This window comes from Aphelocoma coerulescens, chromosome 3 (assembly GCF_041296385.1).
Source record: "Aphelocoma coerulescens isolate FSJ_1873_10779 chromosome 3, UR_Acoe_1.0, whole genome shotgun sequence".
Taxonomy (NCBI): domain Eukaryota; kingdom Metazoa; phylum Chordata; class Aves; order Passeriformes; family Corvidae; genus Aphelocoma; species Aphelocoma coerulescens.
The window spans coordinates 62,781,151-62,804,226 of NC_091016.1; the positions used below are offsets into that span (position 1 = coordinate 62,781,151).

A 23,076-nucleotide genomic window follows, 5' to 3' on the forward strand; every position below is an offset into this window, starting at 1 on the left:
GCGCGGGCGGGCGGCCGCGGGCCGCTCGGGGGATCAGGGAATGGCTTGGGCTGGGAGGCACCTTAAGGATCATCCATGGGCAGGGACACCTCCCACTAGACCAGGGTGCTTAAAGCCCCATCCAGCCCGACCTCGAACACTTTCAGGGTGGGGAATTCTCAGCCTCTCTGGGGAACCTGCTACAGTGCCTCACCACCCTTCCAGCAAACAATGTCTTCCTAAAATCTAATCTAAATCTACCCTCTTCCAGATTGAATGCATTCCCCCTTGTCCTGTCACTACATGTCCTTGTAAAAAGCCCCTCTCCAGCTCTCTTGTTGGCTCTCAGGTACTGGAATGCCGTGGTCAGGTCACCCCGGAGCCTTCCCTTTGCTGTGCGCGGCCTTCCCCCTCACGGAGCTGTTCCTGCCGGGAGCGAGCCAAAGCCTCGGGAGGAGCCGGCCCGCCGGTCCCTGGGAAAGCATCACCGTAAGCCACAGCGGGTTGAGCTTGGCAGCGCTGCGGGGCCCGCCCTGGGCGAGGCAATGAGGGCGTCGGACCGCGAGGTGTCACCGTCCTCCCGCCGCCTCCGGACAAACTCCCCCGGGACTCGCAGCTTTCCCGGGAAACGCGAGGTGCCTTAACCCGATCTGCGCTAGCACTGGCCTGAGAAGGTTTTCTGGGGGGTCGCGAAACCCTTTTGGATGGCGTGCTGGTGGCTTAAGTACTGGTGTCCTGGAAGTACCGGCTCGAACAGCTGCACTCCAAATTTGTGTTTTCCACACAAGCTGGAGATTTGGATACTGTAAAGGTGTCCTGTGAGGACAGATACAAGATGAGGTGAATCCTCGCTATGCCATCCCACCCGTGGTGAGCTGCACTCCCTGCCAGGGCAAATCATGAGGACGTGTTTTCAGCTTCTGGAAAAATTTTCTTTTAAGAGAAACATAAAAGCATTGAAGGGTTACTGATACAGTGATAGTCTTTTCTTTTAACCTCCGTGGGTAGGGATACACCTTGATTATTTTAGCAAGATTTAGCATATAAAATAGCCTATGCCCTTTGTTTCTGAAACCTTTGGTTTAAATGTAATTCACGTGTTAAATTCTGTTTATTTCAGCTCAGACATCTGAGCTACTGCTGCAGACATCTGTGCTCCACCGCAGCCCCAAGTAGACAGTCCCAGGCAAAAAACTGGAAACAGCAGAGAGTACTTCACAGGAGGCCTCAAAGGCATGAGGGAAGCATCCTGTGGAGCAGGAGAAACTATTTGAAAAACAAGTTAAGAAACCCACCCCAAACTAAAAGAAAAGCCTGCCAAAAAGCCAGGTGTGGCAGGCAAGGGGGAAAAAAAAGAATGTTTTTGTAATTTATTATTGGGCAGCTTGCAGAGTCAATAGAGGAATGGGAATTGTGTTGACTCCACTGTTGCTAGCTAGGTGGTGGGACAAGTAGATATGAGCCTGCAGAAGTACAGTGCAAGTGTCACTGGGGTAGGAGGGGAGAGCAGTCCTTCAATATTTGCTTGTGTCTGGGCAAGCAAGTTGATTAATGAGTTCTTGATCCAGCCAAGCCAGAGTACTATGGTCCTTAAATTTGACCAGAACCAATACAATCCTTTGATTTTGGAAACTTGACTCATTTTCTGAAAATTTAAGTTTGCTTTTATGGTTGGCTCTACTGCTATTAGATGGGGGACTTGAAATCTGGGTAGACCTTTCCAAAATTGTTAGAGATCTGGTGTTTCTGTTCACGTGAGAAACAGCTGCAGCACAGCCTTAAAAATGTCAGTCTATATCTGTCCAGAGTGTGCTTGCTGAACAACCCTAGAAATTGGGCTGGAATGGACTGGATAGGAGGGCAACTAGAAGATGGCCTGTAACCACTGGAGCAAGGATTCCTGAGGAGCTGCCTGTTACCTATTGCACACAAATCTTGTGAAGATGAAGGTATTGCATCACAGGTTCATTTTGTTAAGCTGGCCCCAGCTGGTGTCTCACTTTTTGGGAGAATTTCTCATTCAGCTAATATGTTCGTTGGTTGAATGGCAGTGACTCTCCTCCTTATCTCTGTGAAACTCTGCTACCCCCTGAGTTAGCAGTTCAGTGCAAAGGTCTCTGCAGGTTTATAAGTGACAAAGCTATGCCCAGAAAAAAACTCAGCTTTTTTCCCTTGGTCCCTTTTATGTTGGTTTGTTGTTGTTTTGTTTGTTGTTTTTTTGGTTTTTTTTTTGCTAAAAATAGCTGGTGAGTTCAGGAACATTTTGCGTCATCACAAGACTGAGTGGAGCAGGATCCAAAAACATGTTGATTGTAATCAGATTGCTGCCATTAGTTGCTCTCTGGATCTCATAGTAGCAATGACTGTTTCACATATGCTTTAGAGGATTTTCTTGGACCTGCACGACAGCAGTGCCAGAGGTATTGCCTGGGAAATAGGCCTACCTAGCAAGGAATGAATCAGCCCATATCCCATATGGCAGCTAAGAAAGGTCTTTTGAAGTGCCTTCAGTTGACTTGAAAGCTGCAGAACAAGGGCTTTATCTCTTTCCAGGTTTGCTATGGGTCTGTTAAAAGGCCTTGGAGCCAAAACATACCTTTTTGTTTGTTTGTTTTCATGAGAATCTCCTGGCATTGTACCATGCCTTATGGCATGCCCTTGGCTTTCTTTTTTTGGATGTGAAACAAGTTTATTCACAGCAAAGCAAATGTGAAGGTGCCAGTGTGTAGTAACAGAAGATGTACACCCACTGTTTCCTGCAACACTTGGGATGCATTCTGTAACTAGTGAATGACACCTTGAAATACAATATAAGGGATCTACAGTGCTGAGCCTGGGTCTTCCTGTGGCCCTAGCTTGGATGTTGCTAGATTGAGAGACCTTGTGCCACAGTGCATCATACAACACAGTGCTGAGCAGACCAGCTGAGTCCGGTTTCTACCATCTTAACTTTCTGCAGCTTAGTCTCATAACTAAGAAAGGAAGGAGGTTTATGGGTATAGGCAATGTTTAACTGTCAAGGAAGGACAGAGAGGAGCATAATGCTTTCCTAGAGCATTTTCTCTGTCTGGAGGAGGACCATGGCTGCTTATAAAATCACAGGAATGCTTCCCTGGTGTAAAACTGTGTAATTATATGAAATTTGGTTTAGACTTAGTTCTCGATGGCCCTGAGATGGAATTTTAATCTATGATTCTTACCCCCTTGAGCCTGCGGTTAAAGGCATGGATCTCCCAGTCTTAGAAGTAATCTATTTAAGGCCAAAATGCCACTGCTTTCAAATAGACATCAAAGAATCACAGAGCAATCTAGACTGAAAAGGACTCTGGAGGTCTCTAGTGTAATCCTCTTGCCAAAGCCAGGACAAATTCAAAGATAGATCAGATTGGTCAGGACCTTCTCCTGACAGCTTTTGAAAATCTACAGGGATGGAGATGCTTGTAGTAGCCTTGAAAATCCCAGAAATCATCATGCTGCTGCTAATCAATGCCCTGTCTGATGGAAATACAAAAAAACACAAAACAAATGTGGAGAGCTATCAGTGTGACTAAAAAGATGAAAGAATCACAGAGCCCAGTGAGGTGTATATGTACTATTTGTCCTGATGCTGTGAGAGAACAATTAATAGAAGTGCCCTGAAACCTATTTCAACTTGCTGCAGAGACATGATCAAAGAGAATTAGCAATACTGTGTCAGTATTGTATCAGTGGTGTCTGCCAGACCACAGATGGTGTCTTGGCTGCTGTTAGTAGGAGCTGGGCTCAGTGCATCAGAGATATACAGGCCTGGTCCTAACAGGGAGACACTTAGCTTTAAAAAATATAATGTGCCAACCTGATATTTTTGATGGATGAGAGACATAGAAGGAAAAATAAATCCTGGAGCTAAACTTGAGTTCTGCTGGGGACATCAATATATTTTTAAGAAGGGTTGTTGATATGTAAACATGAATAGAAAAAAGTGCAGAGCCTATCACTCGTATCTTCAACCCAAGTTATTAAACTTCCTTTTCTTTGCAGCAGCAGTTCTGTGTTTGTGGGGTTGGGCAGGACTGAAAAGTTTCGGTTCTCAAGACCTTAATTTCTCTAACACTAGTGAAGAACCAGAATTTATTAATCATGATTTCCAGCCAAAATTTCCCCCACCACTTCACCTCTGACCCTCAGGACCATTTTCCCTAGGTTGCCTTCCCTCCATGTTCCCCACAAACTTTGTTTTCCGGTGGTACAAGCCTGCTCTTGGGGCTGCATTCTTGCCTTTTACCACCATGTGCTTTCAGAGACAGTGACTAGAAAAAATTATGGAGGGGTGATAAAGCACCTTAGAGGGTGGAGCACACTGAATTTTAAACTGTCATTCACTACAGTTGCCAAATAAAAAATCAATTGTTGACCTTCCTATTTAAGCTCAAATAGACTGTGTGCTGCTGTCCTGCTCCAGCCCCTTCTTACCTCTCCCTGCCTTGAACAGGGCTCTCCCACTCCATCCTTTTGCCTCAGGATGTTCTGCCTTATTTTTCCTCTCCCTGTATTGAGGGCACTTGTTCAAATGCACTAAACTTGCAGAGTAAGAAACAAGGCTTCTCTTGCTCCTTCACTGTAGTCTTGGTGTTTGTCCATCTTGATATAAATTACCCTTTATCACATCTCTGGGAGGTAGATCAGAATCACCTGTGCTTAATTTGAGATAAACTGCACAGTCCAAAAACTGCACTGGGTAGGAGGCCTTTTGGAAAAAGCAGACCAGGATGTTGAACACCCTAACTGGTCTTTACCTCAAGATCATCCTCCCTGGTGAACTGTGGAGAACTAGTGGCTGCTCTGCTCTTTATCACACCCAAGGATTTCTCAAATGCCATGTTTTCTGGTGTCTGTAGCTCACAAGATGGGTGTGCATCTCTGTATTGTATCATGTAATGTTGTGTACTCCTCAGAGTACAGCGCCCTGAGAAGTTGTTGAATGATACTGTGGTTGCTGTCTCACCTGGTCACCAGTTGTGCTGAAGAAATCTGGTTGGTGTATCACAGGCACAGCTGCACAGGTGCACTTGCTGTGTGAAGTCACAACTTTACGATGGAGAGAGAACTTCATGGCCCAAGACTGTGCAGCAAGTATGTGGAAGAACAGAAAAATCCCTAATCTGTATTGTAAGAGCATCTTCTCTGATCACCTGACTTGGAAACTGCTTGGATTTGGCTTTAATTTTTTTTTTTTTAAATACTGTTTTGTAATTTTCAGAGTAGCCTGTGGGATACTGAAGGTGCAGGCCTGAATATGGGCTGTTGCATCTGTTGAGGAGGTTGGTGGGAGGTTTGTGGGTTGTAGGAAGGAAGAGTTTTGAGCAGCCGTTGGATCAGTTCTGTAAATAGACTTGTTGGCTGAAGAGCAGGTTTTGTTTAGAAAGTGTGAAACCCTTCATAGAAACCTTTTCATATTATTACCTATCAGAGGAAGCAGAGCTCAACGGAGTCAACTGTGTTTAAAATTTGTGAACCATTTGTTCAGACTTATGTGCTGACACCTCAGTTAGAAACAGAGAATAATCTGTGGTTTCCTCTTCCTTAGTAGAAGAACAGGTAAAATTTGGAATAGGTTTCACTCAGAAGTGAAATTTAAATTGATGTATTTATCACAGTGAATGGTAAAACAATAAATTATTGGTAAATAATTGGTAAATAATACATAAATTGGTAAATAATAAATAAATGGTAAAACTACTAAAACAATAAAAGCTATGTATTTCTAGAAAAAGTTATTATTAGATAATTAGCATTTCTGAATAACAGGCAGAAAAAACAATTGTTTACTTAGCATCCACAGAGACTTGCAGACAGCTACATATATGATAGTCAGCTGCCCATATGAGGATTATATCACTTCTCCAACAGTGGTTGCGCTTTTCCCATGGATCTTTTTCTCTATCACTGTCAGACTTTTTATTTAAAAAGTTGCTCCCTCTTCTGAATTTTTAGCTTTCAGAAGTTCGTCTGAAGTTTTCACTCTGTTCTGATGACACTTGTGATAAGGACTGACTTCTAACAAAATTCAGAGAAAAATGTAACCAGAATGCCTACCCAAGGTGGGTTTCCTTTTCCTGTAGTCAGAAATTGTCCTCCTGGAAACACAAGATAGCCACACTAACTGTGGTCTGACTCATGCTACCAGGGTAGCATCGTGTTCTTATTTGTTCAGAGTTCACCCCTGCGATAGCCAAGTGGCCTCACTGTGATAAAAGTAATATTCTTTTCTCAGGTTAAGAGACCTGCCTGGGTAAGGATGGGAAGCTGAAATTGTCACTTGCAGTTTATGAACAAGGAATGAGTCAGCCTGGGAATAACCTGGTGTGGTGCTGCAGCAAACTGCCTGGTCTCCTGTGATGTATCAGCACCAAAACCAGAACGGGCAGTACAGAAATAAGAACTCCTATTCCCAGATAAAAAGCAACACATATGGGATTTTTGTCAGCTGTGATACTTCTCCATGCTATAATTGGAGACATTCGATAGCAATATTACAAGAGGGAACATTATGTAAAAACCATCTGTGTGGAACTCCCTACAATATGTAACTGAGCTATGAAGCAGTAATTTTGTTATTAACTTTTAACATCAATATTAGCTTTTTAACATTAAAATATACATAACCCAAGCAGAATCCCCAAACTATCAATTTTGGCTTTATTGTTACAAGAAATTAGAGATCTAGTTCTAAGCAAAAGGCCAAAGAGATACAATCCCATCACAAAAAAACCCTCTGAAGTTCTTGGCTTTATTTTAAGTGAAAGAGTTGTGGAGTGCAGTCACATCCTACAGAGTGGTTCAATCCCAAAAGCAACAGAGTTCTGGGTGACCAACAGGATGCTCTACCTTCCCTAATATTACCTGTCAATGCAGGGTATGCAGTCTTGTCCACTGGTTACACGATGTCCAAAGAAGACTTCAAATCCTATTTCATCAAGTATGAGGAACTCTGAAGAGCCAAATGCACACACACAAAAGGAAAAGCCAGCTGTCCTTGTTGTAAAGAGGTAAATGTAAAAAACAAAGTGTGGGCAATAAGGTTGGTGTAATTCCATCCACTAATATTTTTGCCATGGGCTTGTACCAGCAAATATTGCATCAGCGTTGCATCTTGTGCCTGGGATACACAGCAATCATGGGAGGAAGACACAAAAGAAAGGTCTTACGTAGAGCAGCAGTTCTGTTGTGTGAGTGTGACTAGTGAAAGGCTTTCTTGGGTTATGTTGAGGCAGCTATCACAGAAAGTGACCACGGCAGTAACAATTCTCTTGTGCCTCATTGCTAAGCGGCCAGAAGCTGTTCTTTCTCAGGTGTGAAGGATTCATTATCTCTTTAGTTTTCACAGTTCCCAGAAATAAGTGCCCTTCAGATAATAGCTTTGAGAAGAAGTCAGACAGGTGAGAAGGTTTCTCCCCCAAGACCTTGCTTGCAGAGGCAGAAAAAAATTTACTGACAATGCCTTTTCTCAGAGAACATGAGCAAATTACCAAAAATATCCCTTACACCATAGCTTGTGAATTGCTTTCATGAGACACAGGGAAATGGCTTATTTTGACTCCTTATTTCACCTTAACCTAGCTCCAAATCTCCTTCCATCATAGCTGACAGCCCGTATTTCCACACAACAAGAGATGTGCAGACTGCTTGCTGAAATCCCAAAAAATCAAGGACCTCTGTCCATGGAAGGTTCATCCTGAGGCTTTCCATGATTACAGCTGTGAATTGAGGTCACCACTGGATTTTATAAATTCTGTATTTTTTTTCTTGTAGCTTGCAGAGAGTTTTTTTCTCTTATTCTGATTCTCTATATTTGCAGAGGCTAAAACAAGGTGGGGCATGTGGAAGGGACTGAGACTAGATGAGTTTTGATGGGGCTTATTGCAATAACAACCAGTGCAGATAAGAGGGGGAAGTGTGGAAGAATTGGAAGGGGAAAACTGAAACTGGCTGACTGGGAGAAGTGGGTCCAGGGAGGGAGAGGAAATGAAATTGGTACTTTGAGAACAAGTCAAAAGTTGGGACTTGGTCGATTAAAAGAGAAATAGCTGGATGAGGTCAGGAATGGAAGCTGGGAATTGGGAGGGAATAAAAATGAGGCAGAGATAAGGAGTCAGAGATGGAGAAGATAGAGGTCTGAGTCAGGGTCTTCTGTGGTGGGATGGAGCAGAAATCCCCAAACTCTGGAGGGGGTATAGTGGTTTGGTCATTACTCATTACTCATTATTCCTTTGGTTAATACTCATTACTGTTTACCTTCTGTGAGATAAGAATTAGGAGAAAAGCAAAGCAGGCACAAAACTTGAAAGAATATAAAGAAGTTTATTAATAGACCTAAAATAAGGAATAAGAGAAGAAAAAAAAAATCATACCACACCTTCAGAACACTTCTCCCCCCACCTTTCTCCCTTCTCCCACTGACAATGTAAAAAGACAACCTTTGAGATGTTCAGTCTGTTTACCACTTCCATAATAACCTTGTTCAGTCCATTTAGGAAGAGGAGTCTCTCTTGCCCATACTATGGAGACATTATCACAACGAGAGAGCTGCCCAGGTTGGTTCTCTGCTCACATCATGTGGGAGTCCCTTCCCTGACTTGCAGCTTTTCCCACAACTGTTTTCGAGGGTCCAATCTTGAGTCACTGGGGTACAATTTTAAGGTTGAGCCGTTCAGAAACAAAAGTTCTCTTCACCCATCTCTGGAAGCATTTCATCTCTAAGAATAGAGGCCCTCCTCCTTCCCTGGGAGCAAAGGGTCCTCCTCATCTTCATCTCTAGGACTATCTCTGGGAGCATCTCTAGGAACTGAGGTTTTCTCCTTTCCCATTTGGAGCAAAAGTCCTTATCGCTCCCATCTCTCCCTGTTCAAACTTCTCATTAAATTACAGCTGCTTCAGCATCTGCCTATCTCAGCGCAGGTGCTTTTGCTCACAAGTACAAGCTGAACGCTCCACCCCCCATGCCTTCATGAAATTACAACGGGTACTCTGATACCTCATAGCTTCACAACAGAATTTCAGCTTTAAGCATCTCCTCTTTCTCCTCCCTAAGGTTTTCAGCTCTTCCCAGCACTAAAAGTGTTAATCTCACCTAGGCCTTGCAGCTGGAATGTTACTTATTGCTGTTGGTCACATGATCTTTGCTGGGCAGTGGGCAGCTTCAGCTGAATCTTGGCTGCACTGGAGAGGGGGAGCCGAGCTGCTCCGTCTGCACAAAGCAGGGCTGGGGCACAGGTGGAACAGGGCCCATCAGCTTCAGGATGGCCGTGGCCCAGCCTGGCCTGGCCCAGCCCAAGCAGGGCCTGGGCCGGGCCCGCTGGCCCCGGCACGGGGCCCACAGCCACCTGTCCCAGCACCAGAAACGAGAGAGAGAGTCTGCCTGGGGTTTGTCTATTCTTAAGTGTGGATCACAGAGGCGGTCACAATTTTAAGTGTCTCAAAGAATTGTCCATATTCAAACTGGCCGCTGATAGGTTCTGTCAGGTTATAGAGGAGCTGTAAGCACCCCTTTGCAAGAACATCACTTCCGGGACTATGCTTTGCTAACCCATGACAGGGGGGCAAGCAGAAGGGCCCATACCTGCTCAAGAATGCTTCTTTTGAAGGTATAGATGGTGCCTAAAATCCCAAGTGTTACTGTTTCTGTGGTAGTGGCAGTAGAAATGTCAGCCCTAGATTATACAGACCTACTTAAGGTATCTAAATGTAGCATGTGTATGTAAAGTGAAAGTCTAAGCTTACATCACAGTCAGAGAAGATTTTGGGGAAGGATTTTACAACCTAAATGTCTGGAATTGTATCCACTTTGATGCCTTAGAAAACTCCTATGGCCCTAAGATATCCAAATGACTTGAAAGGACACCTTCTTTCAGACGACTGTGTTCCACCTGCACTCAGCTCAGTCCCAGCAGTCCAGAGAGATGAGACATAGAAAGCCTCTGCCTCATTTTCTGCAGACTGTGCAGAAGATGAAGCACAGGCTTTATATGCTTGCATATAAATAAATAAATGTGTGTCTACATCTGCAGTTTGCACCTGAGTGTTTGAATGCCTGCAGTCTGACTGTGTGTGAAACCTGCAGGCATGATGTTTCTCTCAATCTTCACTAATGTTTGGCCACAGAGTTGATGACAATATCCTTTTGCTGTAAGTTGCCATCCTAATTCAAGTGGCAGAGAACAAGTTTGCAACTTCCTGGTGCACAACATGGTTAAGGAAGGAGTTACTCCATAAGGAACTCCTTTGTTCTTCTGTTTGCTCGTTCAAATCCTGGCAAATGAGACATAGATGTATGTCCAAAACCTGGATGCCTGCTAGGCAAACTATACTGGGGAATGCCAGAACTAAAGTTTTCTCCTTTGCTGCACAACCTTGATTCCTTACCGGTGCAGGTGCATCTTATGGGGAAGAATAGAGTGAGCCATGTGGTTGAAAACAGCAGGCTGCAAACATAAGGAACTGAATTCAAGCTGCATCACCAGCCTTAATTCCAGCATTGCCTTACAAGGCAATGGCTTGGATTTTCTGCTTTAATATTGCTTTTTCCCTCTTCCAGTTCTACCTGCCCTGTATGTTTGGAGTGTCTTCATGAAATTTAATTAGAAAATTTTGTGTGTGAAGCAAGTGGTACAATACTGATGACGGACAAACTTGTGGAGAGTGGAAGGCTGACTGTCATCATTCGACTCTTGTCCCAAAACCCATCTCCAGCTGACCCAGTTGTAAACGGGTGTTTGATCTTTCTGGCTGAGGAGTCAAAGGCAGCTTTGGCAAGGCACTTGTAAAACAGATAATCCACTTGGTGGATACAGGAGTTAAAGGGCCTTACGCTTGGAGTCCAGGGTAGTTAGTCTGGGTCTTAGAATGTGGTAGAGTGGACTGGGAGTATGATGAAATGGTTTTCTGAGCCAAAGGCCGATGAGTAAGTGCTGAAGCAAAGTTCTCTACTTCTTGTGTCATTCTAGTCTTTTGAGATCTCTTATCTGCCTGCATAGCAGAAAAATCACTTCTATGGAAATACATGACATGAAAATAATGCTGACTAAACAGTCAAGTCTGAAGGGGTGAAGAAAGTCAAAAGCTATCTGTCAGTGAGGAGGCAACTATCTTTTGGGGTCTGTTTGCATTCAGATTTTCTTTAATCATGGTATTTCCTGGACTTGAAGAAATGCAAGAGCAGGGTGAGGGGGACTAGGCCACTCTTTTATAGAACTCCTTCACCTTACCCCTTTTTTGTTAACAATGTGTAGAGCTTCTCTCTCTTCCTTTTGAAAATTGTCTTTTCCAAATGTTTTTTCTTATTCAGGAGCTGGAAGATTTAGACTCATCTATATTGAATATTTAAGCCCAGGTGAACTTTCTGAGTTAGATTGTCATATATGCCTTAGGACACCTTAGACCTAAAGAGAGACTTTCCTTGTCTCTGGTGAAGTGACCGTGCTTATTTTCTCTGGGTTTTCTGGTGTAGTTACAGGGCAGGAATCTTCTTGGGAGACTTAGTCTTCTCACAGTCAAAAAAGAATGAGTCACTTAACAAAGAAGGAGCTGTATTGTTTTTAGATTACATTTCAAGGTTCGTGTTTTCTGTTTTATGGCTTCTGAGCCTTTTCACTGCACATGGATTATCTCTTCCTACTTGTTCTTCCACAAAGGTAAGATGCCTGGTTTTTTACACAAGAAAAATATAATTCCACTAAACACAGAACAAGAGGCAATAGGCACAAATTAAAATACAATCAAATTCCATCTGAATGCAAGTAGACACTTTTTCAGTGTGAGACTGGTCAAACATAGGAATAGATTGCCCAGAGATGTTGCAGAACCTCCATCTGCGGAAATATTCAAAAACTGTCTGGACATGATCCTGGGTAACCTCTTCTATCTGACCCTGCTTGGGCAGTGGGGTTGGACAGGAGGACCTCAAGCCTCACTGATCCTGTGACCCAGGAGATGCAGATTCTAGAAAAAGGTAAACACCTTTTGCATCAGAGCCCTCTCATTCAGCTTGCGTGGAAGCAGAGTGCCGGTTTGGGAGGCCAAGAGAAGTGACGTTTTCTCTAGTTGCAGACTACCAATATGGTTTTTCTCATGTAATTTCTTCTCAGGTCAGGAACCCTCCTTCCCTTTTCTCTGTGTCCTGGGAACACCTATACCTGGAAAACATCATTCTTGAGAAGGTGGTGTGCCATTTTTAATGTGTTTCACTTTCAGAGCAGCATCACCTCTTTGCAGTTTAACTGCTGTTACATGGTTGTAACAACAGAAGTTGTTTTCCTCAAAGAGAGGGATTTGTAGCCTGCAGCCTCTTACAACAGCAGCAGTGATACTGCTGGTCATTTACTTTTCTTTCTGCTACTCAGCTATGCCACGTTGTTCAAGCAGACCTGCAGTACCTGTAGAATAGTATAAAGGTTGGTACAGTATGTGTATGGCCTGGATGTTTTAAAAACTGACAACGGACAGTTAAGCATTCATGCAGAGAAATGTTTTATTGTAGTGAAGTTACACAGGAGAAAAAAGTCTCCCTGCTCCTGGTTTAAGGCTATGCTGAGCCATAAAAACACATTGCACTTCCAGTCATTTTTACAAGGTTATAAGGACACCACCGAGTATTTTCTTTTCTTTTTTTTTTTTTTTTTTAATGAGCTTTAACTATTTAAAGCTGGAATCCAGAATATTTCCTTATTGGAGTTTTTGTTGTTCATTTTTTTTGTTGTCCTCAAAAAAGCAAGCCTGAGGATTCTTTTTCTTTCTTTCTTTCTTTCTTTCTTTCTTTCTTTCTTTCTTTCTTTCTTTCTTTCTTTCTTTCTTTCTTTCTTTCTTTCTTTCTTTCTTTCTTTCTTTCTTTCTTTCTTTCTTTCTTTCTTTCTTTCTTTCTTTCTTTCTTTCTTTCTTTCTTTCTTTCTTTCTTTCTTTCTTTCTTTCTTTCTTTCTTTCTTTCTTTCTTTCTTTCTTTCTTTCTTTCTTTCTTTCTCTTTCTCTCTTTCTCTCTTTCTCTCTTTCTCTCTTTCTCTCTTTCTCTCTTCGTCTCTTCACCTGTCCAGTGTATTTAGTCTAAAAGCACCTCAGGACACATGAGGGCTACTTTACACATTCCCATAATGGCCTTATAGAGCTCTAACCCCAGGTTCAGTGTACAACACTAATCCTGATTAATGGTCAGATCATTCTTATCACAGCAAGCAGGAAGATGGAATGGCAGCAGGTACAGGGGGTTTATGGAAGAGTGCTGAAGTGGCCGAGATAACAGAACAGCTCTTCCCCTATGAGGGTAACTGCCAGCCCACGTTTTAATGCAGAGAACCAGCAAAGCACTGCATCAGCCTGGAGCACACACACGCATGACAAATGGTACAGGGTCTGTGACAATACAGGAAACAAAAAGAAGGTGAGACAGGTTTTGGACCTGCCAACATTTTAATTGTCATTTCAGGAATACAAGTACAACACTGTTTATTATCTGCTATCTACTCTTCCCACACAACAGGTTATGTACAGCACACTAACTTACATTTTTACATAATGATACACAGGTCTTCACCAGCAACAACTCTTGTGCTGAAAGGATGTGACATGTCAAGCTGACAGACACTTCAGAAAAAAAAGTTCATGCAGAGCTAGCTTATTCTTTGTCTCTTGAAAGTAAAATCCTACAAACGATTAGCAAGATGTCTATTTTTACAATATTTACTTTGTACAGTGCAAAGAGGAAGGATAGGCTTTTTAAACATAGGACTCCTTAGCAAACTGGATCTGCTCTACCTCAAAAACCGGCTGGCTGCACCTCTGCGCCCCATACTCGAGTTTGTTCTTTTGACAAGACTCAGACATGGCTCTCATCCGGTAAACTCCTGGGGTCACGGGTAAACTCACACGGGAGTTTACTCCTACAGTGATGCTGAAGGTTTCAGTTTCCATGTCAGAATCCTTTGTTGCAGAAACTCTGGCACTGCACAGATCCCTTAGATCCGTATAAGCTGTGTCCTGTGCACTGTGGCTGCATGGATGAGGCAGCAAAGCATCCTGGTTTGACACTGCTAATCTCAGAGTTTGAACTGTGAGATTGTGGGAGGGAACCTTAGTGGCCAGGCAGTTTTTAACAGCCTCTTCATAAGAGGGTGGTCTTCCAGGGTTTTTCTGGTCCACATCTCTGAACACTTCATCAACTGATCTGAAACGGGGCCTTTGCTGATACTCCATATGCAATGGTTTGTCATCATTATGACTGTCCTCCTGGACAATTCTGCAGGAGAACTGATCTTTCTTTGTGAAACTGTCCCTCTGAAAAAACATGTTTTTTCCAGGCCCCCAACTCTGGGTTTTTATTAGTGTTTTCCTGTGGTTTGCAAAAGAGAATGACATGGAATGTTTTTTGATCTCTCTGCTAGGTGTACTGCAGTCTTCGGTGGTCTTGGTGGAAAAGGACTGAGGCCTATTTAAAAAGGTTTTTTTGGGACTAGAGGGTGAAACTACTGGGGAGCTAGTGAAAACTGAGCCATCAGAGCTCTCCAGAGAGCAACTGGAGGATGTTTTGGGTAGGGAGTCAGTTGATAATTGTGAAGGTAAGGATGCAAGACGTTTCTCCAGTCCCTCCGACCATAGCTGCTTCTGCTGAACTGGAAAATTGTCCTCACTTTTGTTTAGCTTCTGTTTCCTTATTGTGTCATCAAGGCAGTTTTGGAAGGACAGGTCTGACTCCGAATACCTCCTGTCCATTGTGCTGATGTCATTTCTGAAATTAGTCAATGAAGGGGCAGAGATGTGTGTTGCGTATTTTCTGCTCACAGTAGCATTCCTCCCTTTGGCCTGCTCCATCTCAGAGGTACAGGGGCAGCCTTCCACTTCGGGATCTGGGCTGTCATAGGCAGAGTCATTCTGATGAGCTGCACAGAGTTGTTCTGTGGGGAGAAAGCAGACATTAGTTTTCACTGACCAGCTGAGAATGAAAGAGAATTACACAGAGAGAGTTCAGAAGAGCACTTCAACAGTTTTGAACCCTCTGTGTTTCCACAGATACATTCACATATCAAATTCAATAATTTGGCCCAGCAGCCCCAGTCAGTGACATTCCCAGTCCCTTCTCATACCTGTGGAGCTGTCTGTGTGCTCTGGTGAGTCCTCAGCCAAGGCACAGGCAGGAAAGGCAATGTCCTCCTCAAATATTTCCGAGCAGTTGTTTATGAGGAACTCCACCAACACTGTCACCTGCACACAGAAAACAGCCCATTTCAGTCAAGAAGGATGAAAACATATTGCAGACTCTTTCCTGAACCTGCCTGCTGTCTCTGTAGGAAGGATGGCGCAGAGCAGGGTGGCTTCTGCCAAAATCCTGGCTTACAGTCTGAGGGTGAGTCCACGGTGGGGGATGAGGCCTGGTGCTGCAGACAGATGGATCTGCCCCAATACAGACAGAACACCATCAGCCCCAGCTTTGGCCTCGCTGCCCGAGGGCCCAGGGGTGACAGTGCCCACGGGTGGCCCTTGCTCTCCACATGCAAAGTCTGCAGGAGCTGTGCTGTGACTTAGGGGGCTGCAGGGCAGCTGCTGCTTTTGCTCAGAGGAGGCGAGACCAGGGGCAGCCTGGCCCATCCCATTGCGGGCTGAGGGACACCTGAGCTGAGGGGTACCCCCAATGTCCCAGGGTGCTGTTCTGTTCGGCTTCCACAAAGGCAGTGGGATCCCTGTGGATGGCTCTGAACTGCCGCAGAGGGAGGGAGCGGCTGCTGGGTGAGTTAACGCACCTTGTCGTTCATCTCCTTCTGCACTTCCAGCGGCAGCGCGTTGTCTGTCCCCGGGCTCAGCATATTTGGGCCAATGCAGATGGCCAGGTTGCTGGGGTCCATCCTGTTGGTCTCAGCATTTTGGCTGATGTGGTGGAGCAGAGAGAGCAAGTGCTTGAGCAAGACGAGGTTTGGTCTTGGCAGCTTGTCAGCCACCCTGCATGAGCACAAACGACATGCGACGTTAATCGATGGTGCAGGGGCCTCTGCTTCTTGATTTGAGCAAGTCTCAATTAAACTTGGAGCGACAACACTTCCTCCAGAAAGGGGCACGTATGTGCTCACTGTAACTTTCAGAAATCCCCAACTGCAGCTGAGCATGTGGTTAATCATGAGACCTTGAATTACAAGGTCCTGACTGAAAGGCAGCATTGCAGAAGCCCATGTGCCTGGGTAGATGGGATGCTGCCAGGAGATGTCACTGGAGGCTTCCCAACACCCGTGGTTGTACTGTGGGGCTTTCAAAGCACTCCCAGTCAGCCTCCACACCTACTGTCCCTAAAGAGCAAAACACAGTGGTGGTCTCCATGTGCCCAACTCCACCCCCAGCAGATGTGAGAGCTCCGTGGCAGTGCCTGTCCCACAGCATCGTGACAACGTTAGCTTGGCACTGCAGCCTCTGCCCTCCTCCTGCATTGGTGGTTTCATAAAGCAATCTCAAGTAACTTCAGGAAGTGCTGCTGCTGGAGCCCTCTAAACCAAACCCCATGGAGCAATAGCAAGCTGATATAAATGGCAGGTTTTTAAATGAGACTCTTGATTTCAAAAGACATTGTTGGCCTCTACCAGCCACTCCATTTTATTGGGGCTGATTGCAAAATTTCCTGATTGAAAAACTTACTCTTTCAATTCTTCAATTTTTTCTTGCTTGTTTGGCTTCTCTAGAGCTTGCATCCATTTCTCATAGAGGTCAGCTGACAGGAGTTTGGAGGGAATATTTCGGAGAAAGTCCTGCAAGGCCAAGAGATTTAGATGAAGTTTTGACACCACCCCTGAGCACAGAGAGAGCATTACTGTCACATGAGCTCTCTAGAAGGCAAGTTGACTTGAGCTACTGACCATCAGCACTGACAGAGCAGTGCAATGCACTTGCACTTTTGTAGTAACAGGACCCAGCTTTCAGTTGCTTTTCCTTTGCCCGTAAATCTCACTATTGCTCCCTGGCAGGATACTGAGCAAGGGGACAACGTAAGTTTCCTGTGGGCATGCAGGAAATCAGCAGCCCAACAAGTAGGACTGAAAATCAGGTGGAAAAGGCCAAACTTTCCTAAGCCTGAAGCAGTAAGTCTGGCTTTGTTCTGGCTTTAGCCACGAGTCCCACCTAGGTCAGCTTGGTGCATTGGATTGGGCCTGTGCATATTAGCAATGTCCTCCCACCAGTGTAGCTCAGAATTACTCACCTTCAAAACCACTGCCAGCAGGTGCACAGATTTGCTTTTCAGATCAACATTCCCGCCTTTGTTTAGGTCCTCCTTCAACTCCTTTCGTGCTTTCTCGTTGGCAGCTTTTCTGAATATCCCTTCAGTAGAAGGTCCTTTCATATACAATATGGCTAGGAGATCCTGCAGGGAAAAAAATCAGACAAGAATGGAAGAACAGTTACTTCGATGAAGGAAGTTAGCAGGTGAGCATTTCTTTAGAAATAGAAGAAAAATTGTCTGAAGGTACACTGTACTCTGATTAGTTCAGGATCTAGTTCTTGCTCCAAGTAGATTACATGGGAAATAGTCTGATTTTCCTCTAATCCACCTTCTTTTTGAACTGATGAACTCCACTAATGTCAGTGGAGTCATCCTTGCTTACTTCCAGAAGGAAACAAGAGACGGCTTAAATCTTAGTTCACATCCCCTTTCTCACAAGCCAGGCAAATACTACATAGAAGAGACAAATGCATGTCTCTTGGGAAAGCCAATTCAGTGTGAGAACTGTTTTTATCCAGACCATTTTTATCTAGAAGATGGTCTTTGGTTTTGGCAGTCCATAGCTGAATACTTGTTTTTCATGGAAATACAGAAATCCTTGGAAGTTTATGTTGCTGAAAGATTCCTTTAAATTACCTCTTTAAAATCACAGATATTTATGTTAAGAAGCCTATCTTCAGTTCCTGGTCCTGGGTTCTCTACACTCCAAGTTACTTCCAGTGAAAGTTGGGTGGGCTGGACAAAACGTGCAGACCTGAGCCTTTCTACATCTGGGATGGGTCCTGAGTTTATCAGGGGTGTGTGTGTGTAGGGTAAACACCAAAATCACTCATCTCCTGGGTGATGCAGCAGAAGTACAGGGTATCCTGCCTCACACTGAAGTCAGAGGTATCACAGAATGGTTTGGGCTGAAAGGGACCTTAAGGATCATCTCATTCCAAGCTTCTGCCATGGGCAGGGACACCTTCCACTAGACCAGGTTGCTCCAAGTCCCATCCAACCTGACCTGGAAAACTTCTAGGGATGGGGCAGCCACAGCTTCTCTGGATGACCTCATACCCTCACAGCCAAGAATTTCTTCCCAATGTCCAATCTAACCCTGCTCTCTGTCAGTTTGAAGCCATTCCCCCCTTGTCCTGACACTCCAGGCCCTCATAAACAGTTCCTCTATAATGGTACCTCCTTACCTGGACTGGCTGGGGCAGTGTGTCATCTTCCCCACAGATAAGTGCCAGAGGCTGGCCAAACAGAGTGATTTTGGCACCCAAGTCCAGCTGTCCTGAGGAATTTCTTTTGGTAAGGCTCCGTCTCAGAGTAAATGACTGCGATATCACCTTCTTTCTTTTCTTTGTTCCATCTGCTGCAAGTAAAAGGAAAACAAAAGATCGATTTAAAATAAAAAAAAAAAAACAACAACAGAGCACTATGTGGTCTTTCATCTGTGTGCAGTGCAGAGATGTATGTTGAAACAACTCAAACCAAATGGGGAGAAACTGAGAGACAACTAAGTGGTTACTAGGGAAACAACTGCATAAACTGTAAAACTGTGGCCATCCCCCTAAGGCCACCACCTTTCCTGTTTTGGGTTGGGTGTTTTTTACATTCTAGTCACTGTTTCTTCTTAGAGAGTGGGAACATACAAGGCACAGAAATAACAACATTTGTAGAGATTTTTGATATTGCAGTAGTTTCTGTGATAACTCTGAGGCAGATACACCACTTGAGCACCTAGCAATGACAACAATAATTTTCACTATGTGGTCTGACTGTGCCCCAGCCTTAGGGCAAAAGTACAAGTAGGGGTTCCTGCTTCTTGGCCTCTTTCACAGCCTGAAAACATACAGCTCCAGCTCTGCCAGCTCTGGAGACAGTTCTAATGACAATGCTCCTAGAGCTAGTGCTTGCCCTCTGCCAGCCAGCCAGTGGAAGGTGATACTTGATCCAAGAGGATGGGAGCATCAGAGTAGGGCCTCACAGGCTTCTGCAAACTCCCAATAAATGTCATGCTTTCTACTCCAAAATGAAATTGTCTTACACAGATGAGAAGTTCTCCGGACCTCTCTTTGTGACTTAGCACAAGCTCTTGGTAGGTGGGGGTTAAAAAATTTAAAGAAGTCACCTAACATTATAGTGTAATGTGAAATATTTGCTTCTGATACTCCTGAAAACTGGTCTGATATGATGGTCTGCTCCAAATCTGACCCTGCTCTATTAATGGTCTGCTCTGGGTTGTTTACAGGTGCTGAGGTTCTGCATGGTGAGAAAAAACAAGTGCTGGTGCTTCTGCCAAGAGGGTTTATTTGCTCTGGTGTGCAACAGCTGGTAGCAGTACTCAGTACTTTCTTGTAGTGCCACACCTCAGTGGGGATGCTTGAGTGAGAAAGAAACACATTTACTTGCCATTGCTACCACAGAACACAACGAAACCTGGCTCTGAGGACCAGGGAATGGGAATACAAGACCTCTGTCACTCAGAACTGTCACCTCTGCCACTGAGCATATGGGAAAGAAGTACTTTGTAAGTGAGTGGCAGTCCAGGACTTAAGCCCTCTCCTGGGTGGGAATTGCGGCTTGCTGTCAGGGAGGGGAAGCAGGCGGTTTCGGGTGGTTTTGCACAAGTGCCAGCTTGCAAGCATTATATAAGAAGGCAGTTCCTCAGTTTGTTTTTGAAACTCACCATTTGAGAGGCAAAGTCCATCTTCAGTATCTGCTGGGCCTGACAGGGGACATTTCTTGGTAGCATCCTGCAAAAAAGCATATTAGGGTTACAGAGCTGCCATAGCAGTGAGGGCCACCAGTGAGCTGCTGCAGCTCCTCAGAAGTCTGGGGAGGCTCTGGGGAATAACCAGACATGCCCAACATCTGCTGAAGGGGTGCCTCGGCCCAGGACTGACACTGCGTTGCTGCCCAGTAGAGGGGTCTGTGGTAAACCCTGCAGCCAGACCCCCCAGTCATGCCTAGGAGGTCACAACCCTGTGCTCTTTCAGGCTGCACTTTCAATCCAGAGAAGCCACAGTTGGACATAGCCTCCATTTTTGTGTCCTCCCCTGGCACTGGAAATTTCCTCCCAAACTCCTCCAGGAAGCCTTGATGGCTTTGAAGCCTGTAAGATTCCTGAGAAAAGCTCCTCATGAGCCAGGGGAATGCATGGACTGCCCCCAGCAATGCCCAGCTCCCTCTGCTCAGTGCAGCACAGAGCTGTTTTTGAAGAGCTCTGCCCATTCCTGGGTGAAGGTAGGCAGCTGGCAGCTACTGAAGGAGCCACCCCCACTTTGCCAAGGTATCTCACACCAGTACCCAAGAAGGATCCAGGAAAATGTAAGGGCTGCTTACCTCTGTCTGGCACTCAATCAGACTCTCCATGTTCCCAGCATTTAGTGTCTTTGACTAGTCAAGAAAAGAAAGACACTGTGTGAGTAACTGAATGCTGTGGTTTAGAAATCAGAGCTTTTCAAAATCACTATGTTGACAGAGCTGAAATAATTAAGATACTCACAGTATTACAGCTGCTTAACACTTTCATTAGGAGTTTGATCGGAGGAGCTCTGGACACTCTGGTTTCCTTCAGTCCTTTTGTTTGCCTGTTTATTGAATAGGGAATGGACAAAGAAGGACTCTTTTAAAACTGCACCCTTCTTGGCTTTCTCCTCTGCAAGCCAATCTAGCATGTATGATCCCGAACCAGCAATATCTCCCACACAAGTAAACCATGAAGCCCTTCCCTGGAAGGGCATTCAGCTCTGCTGCCCTATCTGCCTCCTGATTAAAACAAAATAAAAGCAGCTTTCCATTTTTAATCCACACAAAAAGTGAGAAAGTGGTGACGGTATGGTCATTAATCCGCACACCCAAGGCTGAGCGACTCAGTCAGCTCTGCCCACAAGCTACACTTAGCAGTTGGTGCACCTCTCCCCATCTATATTTTTGTACATCTCTGTGAAGCTGCATCTGAAGCTCTCCACTGACTTCAACCACCATGCCACAGATTTTATCAAAGGCAGTACTTACCCAAGGAGTGAGTCCAGCCAGAGCTCCTTCACCTCCCGTGAACTGCAGAGGAAAGGAAAAACAGCATCACTCCCCACTGCTACTAATCCCTTGAATGGAGGCAGGCAACTAAACAGTGCATACCGTGTGTGCTGCCTTATATATGCAGAAGGGGCAGGTGGAAATTCACAGGCAGGAAGAAGCATCATGGGGCAGGACCGAGACAATACCAAATTTCTGGCTTCCTCTTTCCTTTAAGAGGAGCTATTTTTTTGGTTTCCCCCCGCTTAAAGAAAAAAAAAAAAAAGAAGTTCTGGTAGCTGTTACGGATGGAAAAGATGAGACACATGCCAGGTAAAGGTTCCAGCTATCATCACCAGCATGAGGTGAGATGTGCAGAGGGGACTGCAGTGTGGGCAGCTTCTCTTTACCATTAAAGGACAGTGGTTACAGTCTGTCCTCTGACTGCTCAGAGACATTAGATTTGGCAGTTTAAAGACGCACCACCAGATCGAGTTACACTACGAACAGTGAAAACAACGGGGAGGTGAAATAGACAAGATTCAGAGGAGTGTTTCTGTGTATCTTTTTAAAAGCTAATTGCAACAGTTTACTGTCTACAAGCAGATGTAGACACACATTTTGTCAGTGCTAAGTAGCTCTTGAGAATCTAGGCACTGGACTTCTATAGATGAGGTGGTGTTATGTAATAATTTAGTAATGCATGACAATATATAATTAAAAAGTCTTGCTTAAAATATATCTTAATAAGAACTTTGTGTCCACATATTAAAATTTGATTCAACTGAAGAGATTAAAAAATCTAGGAAAAATCTACCTCTGCTTGACCTGTACCATTCTGTTGCTGACTGCCCCTCAGCTTGGGCATATCAGGAATACAGTGCTCACTCTAACAGGCCATTATGAAAATTCATTAAGGTTTGATGTTAAATACATGATATTATTTCTATTGATTTATTGACTGAGGCAAATTACAACCCTGTTCTGGGTGCCAGTCTGCTGGTCTTGTGAAAAAGAGGAGTTGAGGCTGAGTCAGGGTTGGGAATTTTTCAGTAGTGGATTTAGCTGGAAAGCACACTTGTAAAACTGTGGTTCTGTCTTTCTGCTGCTTCCCTTGTGGATGCTCCATTTCACATGTGCAGAGGATCAGGCTGTCTTAGCACAGCTCTTTGCAGATGCACATAGTGGCTACATCCACTGCTGAATTTGCCCTCAAAGCAATTTTTGTGTAACCCCATCAGACCTGGCCCGTGTAGTACTGACCCTGTTTCATGCAAAACAGAAAGGTTATCTCTGTTTGACTCTGGCAGAAATCCAAAGTGCAAAATTCACTTTTGGTTCAATAGAGATGTGTCCAGAAGAGCAAATGGAGACCTGCTCTGCTTTTGTGGGGGGAGTTGCTGTAGGTCACCTTTTAAGTTCTCCTGAGGCCCATCATTTCCATGCTCCTGTAGTGACACTGGTCTGTAGACTTGTTTAGGGCTGAAACTTACAGCAATCTTGATCAATTAGTCTGCAGCCCTGTGCATTTACCACTGACCTTTTACTCACTGCTCTAACTGATTTTTTGTTAATTATCAGTCCCATGATGTTTGTAATTTCCCAACTAAATTCCATGGGCTGCTGCACATGCTTGCAGAAATATTGTCATCCTACATCACTTTCTCCTGAGAATTTCTTTTGAGGGTCCTTGGCAGCTGCAGCACCACTGCTGATAGTTTCAGTGGGATTCCTCAACAAGAAGCATCTATTTTTCGCTACATCTGTTAAATGTATATCCAAACACACCTGTCTCTTAAGTATGTCAGAAGTTTAGGGGACCTATGCTGTTCAATTCTGCCTTGCCTTCACTTCCAGCACTGTATACAGAT

The 23,076-nt window shown here is 44.5% G+C and overlaps 1 protein-coding gene across 1 annotated transcript; it reads right to left on the reverse strand.

Annotated features, from left to right (window-relative positions):
- Nucleotides 1-13,025: 13,025 nt before the first annotated feature.
- On the reverse strand, nucleotides 13,026-21,279 carry TAGAP (T cell activation RhoGTPase activating protein). Its single transcript, XM_069008545.1, has 10 exons — nucleotides 21,206-21,279; nucleotides 20,694-20,778; nucleotides 20,531-20,584; nucleotides 19,875-19,941; nucleotides 18,385-18,557; nucleotides 17,177-17,338; nucleotides 16,618-16,727; nucleotides 15,738-15,933; nucleotides 15,084-15,201; nucleotides 13,026-14,894 (listed from the first exon to the last, which is right to left on the reverse strand). Exons 2-10 carry the CDS (start codon nucleotides 20,718-20,720, stop codon nucleotides 13,720-13,722), a joined length of 2,082 nt encoding a protein of 693 aa, XP_068864646.1. The 5' UTR covers nucleotides 20,721-20,778; nucleotides 21,206-21,279; the 3' UTR covers nucleotides 13,026-13,719.
- Between the last annotated feature and the right edge of the window lie 1,797 nt (nucleotides 21,280-23,076).

Coding starts and splice junctions, on each gene's coding strand:
- TAGAP (XM_069008545.1), bottom strand. CDS start 20,720: ATGAAAGTGTTAAGCAGCTGTAATACT. Junction 15,934..16,617: donor AAAATTGAAGAATTGAAAGA/GTAAGTTTTTCA, acceptor GTGCTCATGCAG/GGTGGCTGACAAGCTGCCAA. Junction 14,895..15,083: donor GCACACAGACAGCTCCACAG/GTATGAGAAGGG, acceptor TTCTCCCCACAG/AACAACTCTGTGCAGCTCAT.